At 27.8% G+C, this 15,418-nt stretch overlaps 1 protein-coding gene across 3 annotated transcripts in view; it reads left to right on the top strand.

Annotated features, from left to right (window-relative positions):
- Window positions 1–15,418, top strand: part of LOC136072050 (solute carrier family 12 member 6-like) — a 63,460-nt gene that overhangs the window by 33,696 nt on the left and 14,346 nt on the right. For all 3 annotated transcript variants that reach the window (XM_065820090.1, XM_065820092.1, XM_065820091.1), the window contains 4 exons: window positions 1,364–1,468; window positions 6,795–6,892; window positions 7,164–7,243; window positions 8,996–9,084. In XM_065820090.1, the coding sequence (XP_065676162.1) occupies window positions 1,364–1,468; window positions 6,795–6,892; window positions 7,164–7,243; window positions 8,996–9,084 (372 nt within the window). The remainder of the gene's footprint in view (window positions 1–1,363; window positions 1,469–6,794; window positions 6,893–7,163; window positions 7,244–8,995; window positions 9,085–15,418) is intronic.

The following is a 15,418-nucleotide window of genomic DNA, read 5'->3' as shown; positions in this document are numbered from 1 at the left end:
CTAGCAGAAAGAAAAATCTTATACAAACACCTCAATATATACATTACCTCTTAAAAAAACTTTGTTTGTGACTAACATTAACTTAAAGAAGCATATCTTTTGTTAGTTCAACGTAAAAGTATTCTTTTGTTTAACAATTTCTGATATTTTGATATAAACAAAACAACAGAAAAGTAAAATGATTGTTTTTTGATAAGTTTATGGTCTAATTATTTTTAAAGTTAGTTTTAAATAATGGTATTCAATAACTATTATAGTAATAATGGCAGAGAAATTCTATTTGGAACGAAAACAATATCCCATAACAAAACTCTTTGAATGATGCCTTTTCTTTTTTAGGCAAGGTGCAAAAATGCATGTAAATATAGTTGGACCTTCACTTGCAGCCAACCTTCAACAATTGTCACATCGTCATAATGTTGCCTATCTTTCTCTTTTCTATAAATACTATAATGGGCGCTGCTCTAGTGCTAGCCTCTCTTGTGCCATCTACTAAAATTTATTCTCATGTTACTCATCATATCAATTTTATTCACTCAACTTTAAGTATGAATGTTCCTAAGTGCTCCAAAAATTCTTATTTGTCTAGTTTCTTTACTTAAACGTGAGTTTTTTGGAATTTGCTTACTTCTTGTTTTCCTGATTCATATAATTTGCAATCTTTCAAGTTGTCTGTTGATCATTATCTTGCTTTATAAACTTCATCTTTTATCTTTTATATTTTAATCTTCCATTAACTTCCAACTCTAATAGTGGTTGCTTGCAGTCTTGTTAGAAGTAAAGATGATTAAAAAAAATAATTGATTATGGCATCAAACTCTGTCATATTGTTGAAGCTATAATTTTTCACACACACTCAAACTTTTAAATATACTGGAAGTTTTTTTTTAAATTGCATTGTATTTACAGTATGTAAATTAAAATAAGTTTTTCTTAAATTTTACTACAGAACTAAAACAAAGATATGTACACAGAGTATTGTATGTATATATTAGTATTATGATAATAAATATATATTTATATAATAAATAGTATTATAAGTTGTGAGTGTGTAAGTAATATAGGAGTTGTATTAAGAGAATATTATTGATATTTGTATACAAGTCAATATTTATAATGTATCATTCAATAGAAAGTTTGCAATGTTTTGTAAATGTTGCCTATCTTTTTGAAAAAAAGTTAAAATTTCCATTTGCTGGACATGTGTGGACCAAAGAATTGCACATAACATGCAAATTATGAAATAATACAAAATTTTCCCAAATTGAAAAATAAATAAAATAAATTTAATAGGGATATATTGCTTATATTTTTAAAATTTTTACTTTAATGACTTGTTATTAAACTTTTTTTTTTAATGTAGAGCAGTTAAAGAATGGGGTGATGGTTTTAGTGGTTTAGCTCTTAGTGCGGCTCGGTTTAGCTTGTTAAGACTTGAAAGTTATTCTCCACATACCAAGAATTGGAGGTGACAATTTTATTTTAATGATTATTTTCATTTTACTTTTAAATTTAACAGTTATTTATTCAATTTTATTGAAATTAATTTATTAAGTTTTGATAATTTTAGTAATTAATTTTGCATATAAAAATAGAATTAATTATAAGTAAGTTAACATTTCTATTCAATTTTATTGAAATTTGAAATTAAAAGCAAAACTAATTATTAGGTTGAGTATTATAGCTTTTGGCTCTAAAATTATTCAATGCACATGACGGAAAGTGCTATTCAATGCACATGACGGAAAGTGCTATTTAATGCACATGACGGAAAGTGCTATTCGATGAAGAAAAATCAATAATGAGTTATTTAAAAATATATCAGCTTGTTTTAGTTTCTTTAAATTTAGTGTTACTTACAACCACAAAAAAACAACAACCGGTTATTACAAACATTTACATGTTTTTTCATTTAAACATTCTTTTAGAATTCTCAACTTGTCTTGCTTCTTAACTATTATTTGTATTTTCTAGTAACTCCCAGTTTAAATAATGGTGGGCAACAGCTTTATTAGAATTAAATTAGTTAAAAAAAATAATTGAATTACTTTTGGGATAAATTTCTTTTTTACTTCGGGCTTCTTTATTTCTCAAGGTTATTTTTTTGTTAAACTGTAATAAAGAAAATTTACAAAATGCATACGAGCTACAGAATCCTAGTCAGCTATCTTTAAGATAGTTGTATAAAGTACAATGAGTTCTGATGAAGAAGATGATCAAAAAACATTTAAGTAATAATTCAACTAGAGGTCAAACAAAAACTAAAAGTAAATGAACAAAAGTGTTTAAAATAAAAAAGCAAGTCAGTAAGCAAAGGCAAGCATAAATATTTAAATTATATATAAATCATATATTTATTGGGAGAAATATATAATATATATTAGCCTCCACTATAATGGCCTTTTTGATTTTGGGGTAGTAAATAAAAAATAAAAAACTAATCATTTTATTTGCAAAATGAATAAGAAAGTTTAATCTTTGGCTAATGGATTGAGTAAAACAAAAGAAGATGGTTCAGTTACTATAGTCAATCAGTTCAGTATAATTAGCATTGATGTCACCAAAACCAGTTAGTAGATGGATATAGAGAAGCACCCTGGTCAATTTAATTTGAGACAACATAATATAAAAAAGATTTTACACATATACAAATAATTACAGTGATGTTCTATCAAACTATATTATTTCAATTGGGTGCTGATGTAAAATTTTAAATTGATTTTCACTTAAAACTATTTCAAAACAAAGACCCAACAACATAGACCCAAGTATTTGCAAATTATATATATATATATATATATATATATATATATATATATATATATATATATATATATATATATATATATATATATATTCTAACTGAAAATATTGTGTGTATATATATATATATATATATATATATATATATATATATATATATATATATATATATATATATATATATATATATATATATATATATATATATATATATATATATATATATATATATATGTATACTTACTGTAAATATTTTATATATATATATATATATATATATATATATATATATATATATATATATATATATATATATATATATATATATACATATATATATACATATACATTTACTGTAAATAGTTTGTATATATATATACTACTTACTCAATGTACACTTACTGTAAATATTGTATATATATATATATATATATATATATATATATACACAAACACATATATATATATATATAAATATATATATATATATATATATATATATATATATATATATATATATATATATATATATATATATATATATATATATATATATAGATATATATAAAGATATATATATATATATATATATATATATATATATATATATATATATATATATATATATATATATATATATATATATAGATATACATATATATATACATATATATATATATATATATATATATATATATATATATATATATATGTATTTTTAATACATATATATGGATTAAATTAGAAAAAAAATGTTATTAGACATGTTAAATAGCAAAATGGTTTATAATTTTTATAAACATCAATTTTTTTGTAACATTTAATGATACTGATCACAAATAACCAGTTTTTTAGAATAAATTCTAAATAAACTACACCTGTCACACTTAACAATAAATATTCTCTGTTATATGGGTATCTGTCAATAGGATGCATTGGTAGATTACAAATAACTCAATATACACTTACAGTAAATATTAGTTATAAATGGTTGTAAATATAACTATATAGCAATCTGTAGATACTGTATATATTACAAAAAGCTTTTCAAATTTCAAATTTAAAAAGTTTTCATGTTTTGCTATAAAAATTTGATAACAAGTTTTGCAATCAACATAACCAGTAAATTGGTTCCTATTTTAAACTAATGAATATAAATTTTATAACATTATGTTCATGAATATAATCTACAGTATTGTCAAAGTATTTTAAACAATATTTGTTTAACTAGGTGATCTAAAATAAATTCTATTTATGTTCTCACATAATAATATTTGAGTAAAAATTTTATTGTTAACCCTTTGAGCACGGGGAGCCACAATTGTGGCTATACTGTCAGAGCACGTAGAGCCATGATCATGGCCTTTAAAGTTATTTTTAGAACTATGACTTTTTCTGCAATAATACCGCTGTTCATAAATTAAAAATAATACCATTGAATAGAGCACATTTTTTTCTATCTTTTGGTATATTGTTGTGTATATTTCATATTAAAGATGAGTGTCAGCAAAGAATGTTTTACAGAAGAAAGTTGTACAAGGGAAGAATATTTAAGTAGCAGTGATGATAGCTTGTTTGATGAAGGCACAATATTTTTTATTGAAAAATTGTATATAATATTATTTAATTTTAATTTATCACCAAATTTAAGCATTTGAAGTTTTTATTTTTATGTAGACTCCGGTTCTGATTATGATGCTGGTGTTGATGATGTTTTAGATTTGTAGCTTCCTGTTGTAGGAGATGAAAATGGCCCTAATGTTTTTCCTTTTACTGGTGTACCAGGACCTAAACATACTATTTCACCAGAGTCAAAGCCCATTGACTATGTTGACTTATTTTTCACAATAGAATTTTTGGAAAATTTAGTAACTTATACCAACCAATAGGCTGATGCATGGATACAAAGTAATCAACAACGTTTGTGATCTCATCCATTGTCGATAGGTCATGTATGGATAAAACAAGGAAAAACAAATCTTTTAGAAATAAAGACATTCCTTGGTGTTGTTCTCAATATGGGTCTCATCAAGAAAGCTAGTATTAAACTGTATCGGGATATTAGTCATCCTTCTGTTCCCTGATTTGTTACTCAATTGTGACCATTTTTAACTATTGCTTAAGTTTATTCACTTTACTGATATCTCTATCTCTAATCAACAACAACTAAAAAAGACTTATAAAGTTCAGTTTTTAGTTGAACATTTTAACAAAAATTTCTGTATTTTTATATTCCTCAAAAAGATATTTCTACAGATGAGAGCATGATTGGTTACAAAAGAAAGACACCACATCTCCACCAATATATGCCAAACAAGCGTCATTTTTGGTTTGGGATAAAATTATGGTGTGTTTTAGACAGCACTAATAGTTATTTGTCTCAGTTTGAAGTTTACAAGGGAGGAAAAGATCCAGATGAAGCAGCTGTTGCCTAAGGTATGACTTACAACTTGGTTTTTCGTCTTTTGCATCAAACCAACCTCCTCCATCAAGGTTATCACTTTGGTATTGATAACTATTATACTTCTCCACAACTGCTATTGGATCTATATCAGACCACAGCAACAGGCACATTGAGAGTAAACAGAAAATGTCTGCCAGAAATCTGCCTGAAAGCAAAATTAAAAAACAAATAAGTGTGCCAATATAGAAAAGGTCTTGTGTTATGTGTGGCATACCAAGATTGTAAAAAAAACCTGTATTACTATCTGTTGCCAAAGCAGGATTCACTGAATTGCGTAACAGAAGGGGTAATTTAGTTATGAACCCAAATGTTGTTACCCTTTATAATCAAACCATGGGAGGGGTAGATTTAAGAGATGCACAGCTCTACATGTACCTGTCAGAGCGTAAGACAATAAAGTGGACTACAGAAGTTGCTTTTTTTTTATTTGGCAGGGCTATTCTAAACAGTTTCTTATTGTATAAGCTTAACACTAATGAACGTCCATGTCTAGAATAAGTTTCATGATAGCAATAGTGGAAAGTTTAGCTGGAGGGTATCTACCAGAAAAAGTTACAAAAATACTAACATCTAGGGAGATAGAAGTGGCTAGAAGTAAAATTGTACCATATCCACTTCCTCAACACACAGCAGTTAACAATCCTTTATATGGTCATAACCTTGTCAAAATTGGTTCAGGAAAAAAATAAAATGTGTTGCTGGGCACCAAACCCGTGTTCACACCAGTTGGCAGTGTCAGTTATGTTGTGTTGGACTGTGACCTGAATGCTTTTCTAGTTATCACACAACAGTTATGAATTAAATGCATTGCATTTTTTAAAGTCTTTTAAAAACTACAAAAAATAAACTAAAATTCAAAATAGTTGTTTTTTGATTTTTTTTTTTTTTTCAAGTTTATTTTCTTTGTATGGCGTTTAAACTTTATAACGCGCTCAAAGGGTTAAAGGTAAATAAAATTTTATTGTTTAAATACAATTAAATTTTTAGTTAAATGTTATTAATGTTGTATGAGTTTACTTTTCCATTTTTACTATCTAGGGCACAACTACATTGTCTCAAACCTTATAACCTTATAACTTTGTTTTAATACAATGGTGTTTTATTTACAGATTTTTTGCAATAAGGCAAACACTCACTTTGTCACCTATATGTAATTTTTTTTAAATTAAGGCGAACACTTGAAAAAGGTCTTACCATCATTAATTGGCACAATGAACCAATTATACGTCCAGCTCGATGTGGTCAACGAGAATAGTTTGTACGCAATTTTAACAGAAATTGCGATCCACGATAATATTTTTTTAGTAATCGTGTTGCTAAGCATTGGAATGCACTCAATAATGCAACAGTTAACTGTTCCTCGACTAACGAATTTAAACGAATGCTTGACAGTTCAATTGATAGTTGCCTATAGTCATTATATGACTTTAATAGGATCCTATTTGCAACTCATATACTATACTATACTCACTTTTGTCACTTTACCACCTATATCTAATTTTTAATGCATGAAAAATAAAAAAAAGAGATTTTCAAAAATTGATATTAACACCTCTTTTTTTATCAGACCCCAAGTACTTGTTTTGTGTCCAATCGAGGAGAAACCAAATTGTTTAAACAGTGAATGCAAAAAAGTAATAAGTCTTGCAAGTCAGTTAAAAGCAGGTAAGTGTGAACATATAATCTGTTATTTAAAATATTTTTTATATGATGGTGTTTTTTTTAACAAAGAACGCACATATATTGTTTGTTTTTAAAATTGTTATTTAACTTCATTTAAAATTATTTATTATTTAATACTTTATAACTTATTTAAAATTTAACTATTTTATATTTATTTAATAATATAAAAAAAAATTTATTTTAATATATTTATTTAATAATATAAAAAAAAAATTTATTTTTCAAAGTTTTGAAAAATAATATTTTTATTAAGGAAAAGGTCTGACAATAGTTTCCACAGTGATTCAACAAGAGTTTCTTGATGGCGTATTAAAACATGATGAGTTAGAAGAGGTAACCTATAATTATAAAATTCAAAATTTACAAATTTGTAAATATTGTCATGAATTTTTAAATGTTAATAAGATAAATAGTGCAGTATTTAAATGTTGCAATTCTTAACATCTTTGGTTTTGAAAATTAAATGTTAAAAGTTTACTGTTGTTAAATAAAGTAGTCAAAAAAAAAATTGAAATAGTGGTGAAAATTTTTGTTATCTTGGAGATAAATTAGAATGAGCTGATGGAGCAGAAGAAACATTAAGAACAAGTGTGCTAGGTCCAAGTTCATTGTATTCCACTTCTAACTGAGATGGGAAATAGTAACTTTATCTGATTACATCTAGTCACTATTTTCATATTAATAATTTAGTTTATGTTGGTTTATAAAGTTTATTTTAAAATGAAAGAAATATTAGTAAGCAAAGACCTAATAAATTAGTATGCCTTAGTGACTGACCGTGGTTAGCTTGCTGCGCTTTTGAAGTCCTCCATAGGGATTCAAATCCTTTTGCCAGCATGTTTAATTTTTTTTATTTTTTTTTCAAAGTTTTCCAATTTTCTAAAATACAAAGTAAAACACTTCTTAAGTTTTATAGATATACATAACATATATAAAGATATTATATACTATAACAAGCGAAGGAGAGAATTTTTTGAAAAGTTTTAAATTTCTGAAAATTATGAATATCAAAACAGCAGGAGAAATGTGCTTAGGTAGTTAGTTAGTTAGGTAGTTAGTTAGTTAGGTAGTTAAGTCTGTGCATTTAACACACATTAAACAGACAACTTTCTTTCATAAAGGAAAAAAGATTTTAAATTCAAATTTTTATTTTCTTCAAAATTAATTAACAAGGCAAAGGTCCTTTAAGAAACTTAATAGAGAAAAAAATTAATAAGCTCTCCATTTTTTTCATAGAAGTTTACAATTTTAGAATAAGAAGTATTGAACATTAGTTGTTAGCTCAAAACAAAAATTTTAAAGATTTTTTATTTTTTTTACTACTTACTAAAAATTATTGAAATAAAACAATTGTGTTAAGAATAAATTTAAAAATGGCCGTATTATGTGGGTCAGGGTAAGTCAATTGTTCCATATGTTTTTAGGATTATTTCCACATGCTTTTTAAACTTTTTTTACCAATTGTAATCAACACATTTCAAGTCGGTTATATTGAATATTATTTAGACGGTTACTAGGCACGAACCGCTGATAAATAGCGGTTCGTGCAATGGAAGTGTTACAAGTTTTCTATAATTAATAATCTACTGCTTACTATAAAATATTGAAGAAAGGAATAATTATAGAAATGATTGGTGTGGAATGAACTTACCAAGATCCATAATTTATGGGTCCAGACAGCTAGTTATATTTGTTTATCTTTACAATACTTGTCAACAATTTTTTTTACCAATAGTAATAATTTATAACAATAAAGAAAATTGTGTGAAGCTGAAGAAATAACTTTCTCTCATTAGATTCTTCATCCGATCTATAGTTTAATACATTTTATCTATTTATATTCTATTTTGTTAGGTTATACTCTAGGTTATAAGTTTAAATTTTAATTTCAGGTTATGAATAAATTTAAGTTTATGAATAAATTTCAGAGTAAATGATTTTTTATAGTAAGGAATATTTTAAGTTACTTTTTAAACTGTAAGAACATTCATTCTCTTTTTTTTTTCTTTTTCTTCCGCATTTTTCAAAATCTAAATTTTGCAGCTTTTCACTTTTTTTTCTTTTTAAATTTATTTTTGTTGACAGGATCTCAAAAAGGTGATGAAAGAAGAAAGAATAAAAGGGTTTAGCTCAGTTGTTTCTATGCCTAATATAAAAGACGCTCTTTCACAAATGTTAGTTGATTTTTTTTACTTTAATTTATTTTCTTTTTTTATCTACTACTGAAGAAGTCAGTAATATATTTTGCTTATATTAATCTTCAAAATGCAAATTTAATTCAGACATATTTTCAGACAAAGAGGAAAGAGAAGAAGAATAATGAAAAAATTAGTAATGCTTTCACTTTAATATGACATAAATGTCTTTTGTGCATTAATACTGCAATGTACATTAATTTTATACATTGATACACAAGTATCAATGTACATAATTGTAACTTTAGCAAAATTTTTAAAAAAGACAAATTTAGTATGACACTAGTTCAGTATGAAAATAAATGTTGTCATTCCAATAGAAATTGCAAATGGTCTCCTTCTGGACCTGATCATATGTCAATGTTTTTATTACTTAAAAAAAAAAATATATATATATATATATATATCAGGGGTGTACTCTCATGGGTTTCATGGGTGGCACAGGTTGACTTATTTTCTCCAAGGGTGGCTGAATTTTTTTTTTAAATGCCTGTCAATAGCCCAGCAGGACAACCTGACAGTTTGTTACTTACAAAAGTATGTTTATTAATAAAACGATATTGTTATCTATAAAGATCTTATTCCTTACAATTATTTGAAAGTACACTTTAAAAAGCATTTAAAGTAGTATACACTTTGTTTAATAATGAGTGCACTATGGTGCATTATATATAATATGTATATATATACATACATACACATATATATATATATATTATATATATATATATATATATATATATATATATATATATATATATATATATATATATATATATATATACACACACACACAGGGTGACCGGAAAGTTCTGTCAGTACTTCACAATCAATTTATTTTTAATGTAAAATACATAAACTACTGAAATTACAGTAACAGATCAAGTAACATAAGTAGTGTAAGTATACCAAGAATTATTCAAATCGGTCTCCTTTTCAGTCCACTGTCAATGATAATCAATGGCGCCATGATTGTATAGCGGCACAAATGGTTTCCATAGGAAATTCTTCCCATTCGCGGATCATCATTCGTTTCATGGAGGCCAAGTTGGGATGTTGTTTAGCATTGACCTTGGACTCCAAAATACCCCACACGCAAAAATCAAGTGGATTCAGGTCGGGAGAGGACAGAGGCCACTCATCCTTAGTAATAAACTTAGGGCAATTCTGTTGGAGCCATTCTTGCGTATTTTTAGCTGTATGAGCTGGTGCTGAATCCTTTTGAAAACACCAGTCTCCATTGGGATATAACAAATTGGCTTCTGGTTGCAAAATTGCCTTCAGGATACTCTCTTGATAAGATACTGCATTAATTTTGGTGCCACGTTTGATAAAGACCAATGGCAATTTTCCTTTGCTACACACTGCCCATACCATCACCGAACTTCGATTCTGATACCGCTGAACTGTTTCTGAAGACTGAGGTATGTCCTTTAATGATGTTGACCACACAACATTGTTTTTAGCATTAAAACTTTGTTCCATCATGAATAACTTTTCATCAGAAAAGATAATGTTCTGTACCGCACAATGACCATACTGACGTAACAACGTTTTGCATCTTTGCAACCTGGCCAGCTTTTGATTTGCAGTCAATCCATGAACTTTATGCTTTGCGATAAGGTTTTAATCCAAGGTGTAATTTCAATAATTCCCTCATCGACTCTCTGGGTACTCTTTCCTCCTGAGTCAATTTTCGCGCTGACCTTTCAGGGTTCCTCTGAATTTTCTCGCGTATTCGTTTAATATGATCTGGGGTTCGAACTGTTCGTGGACGACCCGACCTTTCACGGTCTTCAACACCACCAGTTTCACGCAACGGTTGGATAGTTCGATAAACACATCTCTCAGTAATTCCATGCACCTTTACTAATTTGAATATTTCAGCACCCGTAAGTCCTTTCTTAAAATGTCGTTGAATCAACAAACAATGAACATTCATAATGACTACAATAGAAAGAACAAACCCAGTTACTAATGACAAATTCAGTTTCAATTGATAAGCACCATTGTACAGTTACAATTGTACTAAACTGATACAAAGCTGATAAAAAATTTAATGATAAACACTTGTAAATAATGAAATATGGGAGACCAGAAAGTATGCACATTGATTACTGACACAACTTTCTGGTCACCCTGTATATATAAAATATATTTATATATATATACATATACATATATATGCATATATATATGTATATATATATATATATATATATATATATATATATATATATATATATATATATATATATATATATATATATATATAGTTATTGTTATAATATATATATATATATATATATATATATATATATATATATATATATATATATAGTTATTGTTATAATATATATATATATATATATATATATATATATATATATATATATATATATATATATATATATATAGTTGTTGTTATAATATATATATATATATATATATATATATATATAATGATAATAATAATAATAATAATAATAATAAATATATGAGTGACTATATATCAGCAAATGTATATATAAAATGTATGAGTGACATTACATGGAGTGGCATTACATGGAGGGTTCAGCATGGGTAACAATCTTTTCTTTCATTATTCCTCAATTTTTTTTTTATTATTCTAAAACTGCCATGCTAGACATTTTTTAAGGTTGTCATTTGGTTTCTGGTGTGTTTTGAGGAGTAAATAAAGAAAATTATATACATTTTTGTGTTAATGTTGTGTCAATATCTTCCTTAGAGTCAAACAGCTTTTTAGTAACACTTTCTCTAACTTCAGAAAATAGTTTTATTTCAAATATGAAAAAAATAACTCTGGTCATGTACCATAGATGTTGTTTCATAAAATTTATGTATGTAATAGCAGGTTTTTTTAGTTTTGTAATTTTCAATATGCTTGCTTGTATATCCATCTCAAGAGCAGTTCACATGAAAGGAGCTTTTAAAAACCAAAAAGTATAAAATCAAAAAATTGAGCAAAAACATTTTAATCTGTGTCGTAAGCAAAGTACAAATTTATTAATTTATTTAGCAAGATATCTTGCATGATGCAAAGTAAATAGCTATCAGCTAACAAAGGTACTAATGTGACATTTGGATTATCTGATTTTCTGCTAAGCCCCACTTCTACAACTGTAAACCTCATCAGCCTATTTATCATATTTGTTTAATTATAATATCTATAAATGTTTATACAATTAATTATGTGTATAATTTTTTATTATTATCTTTCCTAAAGTCTTTATCAATTGGAAAGGAAATTTTACATATCTTTATCCCAGTTAACATGTAAGATTTTAAATATATTTTCTGTAGGTCCTTATGCACTCAGCACTTGGAACTAGGGTCAGGATTTGGCAATGCTAACCTAACTGCCAACCTGACATTGTCTGAGGTCAGCAATATTTTGCCCACCTCAGAATTTTAAAAGTTAATTTTATTTGCTGTTTCAAATAAGTTAAAAACAAATACTTATTTTTTTGAAATTCTAAATAAAATAATTAAAAACTACCAAACCAACTTTTTTTTCTTAAATTCTGTACTATATAATTTAAAAAACAACATTAATAAGAACGTTTTATTTAAATAAATTGTTTGCTTTAATGTGTTTTTTCATTGAATTTGTTTTTATTTTAATAATCCATCCAAGCTCTTAACCCAAAATTTATTAGGCTGACCAAGAAGTATTTATAATACATTGTTTCCAGTTTAGAATGTTGAATGCTGGATCTTCTTGACTCATTATGCAATGATTTTGCTTGTGTCTCTGTTTTTATGGCTAGGAAACTCATTCTTTTATCTCCTAATGAGGGTACCGAACTAAAACTCAGTTTAATGGTTCTGAGGCCAGCTGGTAGTCCCGTTTCCCCAACTCTGTGGTAGCTCTCAGAGAGGTTGATTCTATCAACAGCTGTAAAATATCAGAATATTAATAGTGCCATTTCGCAAATAGATGATGTCTCTGTGTTGTAATTTTGGCGTGCATTGTTGTGGCCACATTTGAACACCTTTGTGAAAGCTTACAGTTTATTAAAAATAACGAGGCAATTGCTTGGACTATTAAATAGTGTACTGAGTACTATCTGTGCATTGAGTCAAGTTCTTAAACACATTTAAAAAATGACTTAAGTATCAAAAATTCTAAAACACAAAAAACTATCATCATCACTAAGTTCTCTGAATCTATCATTCTCTAATATTTGTGGTCTTCAAAATAACTTTTCTACTATCGCGTCTTATCTCTTGCAAAGTTCACCAGACCTACTTGCTTATTGTGAGACTAATTTAAGTTCAGCTATCTCATCTTGTAATCTTAGTGTTGATGATTATCTTCCTTTAATTCATTAAGACTCCAATAGTCACATGCTTGACCTGGGCATTTACATTCGTAAAAACTCACCTATTTGTTGGTAAACTAAGTTTGAATCCACAGGCTATTCTTTTATGTGCTTTCGTTTAGCACCACTTCACTTTATCACTTTTCTCTTTGTCCTATATCTCTCTCCTTCATCTCAAGACTACACTCTTTTTAATGTTATTTCTGATCAAATTGACCAAGCCCTTTCTCATTATCCTTCAGCCAATATTGTTGTTGTTGGTGATTTTAATGCTCATCACACTGAATGGCTTGATTCTAGTGTCAGTGATTCTGCAGGTCTTAAGGCTCACAACTTTTTCCATTCTCAATCTCTCAAACACAAATAGTCAACTTTTTAACACACTTTCAAGACAATCCGAATTATTTACCTTCTCTACTGAACTTTGTCATAGTTATACAATTATACTTTGTCTTGTTTCTGATCCTAGTCAATTCTCAGTTTCTCCACATTTACCTTTAGGTGCTTCTGATCATAGTTTGGTCTCTTTAAAACTATTATCCCATTCTTCTTCATCATCAGAATCCCCCTATTGTTGTACCTCTTACAACTATCTTAAAGCTGACTGGGACTCTTTCTGTGATTTTCTTTGTAATGGCCCTACGGTAGGAATCTTTTGTCTTCCTGCTTACAAGTGTGCTTCTTATGTAACTCTTCTCCATGGTTTTCCTCTCATTGTGCTGCTGTGATTTTCAATCGTAACCATTACTTCCATATCTATTGCCAAAACAATTCTCCAGAAAATAAGCGTCTGTTTATTATTGCCAGAAACCATTGTAAAAAGGTTTTGTCTAATGCTAAAGCCTGCTATTCTCAGATCACAAAATCTTGTATTGTATCTCAAAATTAGGCTTCAGAGACTTTTGGAAAATTTTTTATAGTATCTATAATAAGGGGAAATCTGTTATTCCTCCTCTCTTGCATGGTTCAGATTTGGTCACCTCACCCAAAGACAAAGTTGAATTTTTGCTAAGAATCTTTCATCAATCTCATCTCTTGATTACACTAATCACATCCTACCTGATATAGCCGACAAACAGGTTGATCCATTGCTTGACATTCCTACCACAAAGGCTTCTGTATCTAAAGTGATTTTTTGATTTGACTCTTCTACAGCTTGTGGTCCAAACAACATACCTGTTATATTCCTGCAGAAGTGTTCTCCAGAGCTTTTGTCTATACTTTTTAAACTATTTATAAGTGTTTATCAGAATATTGTTTTCCAGCCTGCTGGAAAGCTGCATCTGTTATCCCTATTTACAAAAACTCTGGAGACTGTTCTGACTCGTTTAACTACTGTTCCATTTGTCTTCTTACTGTCATAAGCAAGATCTGATCATCAATATGGATTTTGATCTTCTTGTTCTACAGCTGATTTACTAACAGTAATAACTGATAGATTTTATTATGCATTAGATAGATGTGGAAAGCTTAAGGTTATTGCTCTTGACATTTCTAAAGCTTTTGATAAAGTTTGGCATGCTGGTCTTCTTGATAAGTTCTCATCTTACTGTATGTAAGGTAACATCTTTAAGATATTGAATCTTTCCTTACTAATCATAGTTTAAAAGTTGTCCTCAATGAACATCACTCTTCTTCATTTCCCGTAACTTCAGGGATTCCTCAAGTTTCTATCCTTAGCCCTATACTTTTTTTAATTTACATTAACAATCTCCCTGATATTCTCACATCTAAGGTTTTTGCTGATGATACTACCATTTATTCTTGTTTTGATCAGAAGCCAACACTCTCTGATTGCTTGGAGGGGGCATTTGAGTTTGAAAAGGATCTCACTTCTGCTACAGCGTTGGGCTCTCAGTAGCTGGCGAACTTTAACTCAGTTAATTGTTATCGCAACAATCTAGATCTTCCTATATTTATGAATGGTAATGTACTTGATGAATCATCTACTCTTCATCTTCAAGGAT

This window comes from Hydra vulgaris, chromosome 15 (assembly GCF_038396675.1).
Source record: "Hydra vulgaris chromosome 15, alternate assembly HydraT2T_AEP".
Taxonomy (NCBI): Eukaryota; Metazoa; Cnidaria; class Hydrozoa; order Anthoathecata; family Hydridae; genus Hydra; species Hydra vulgaris.
This window is presented reverse-complemented; position numbering and strand designations above follow the sequence as displayed.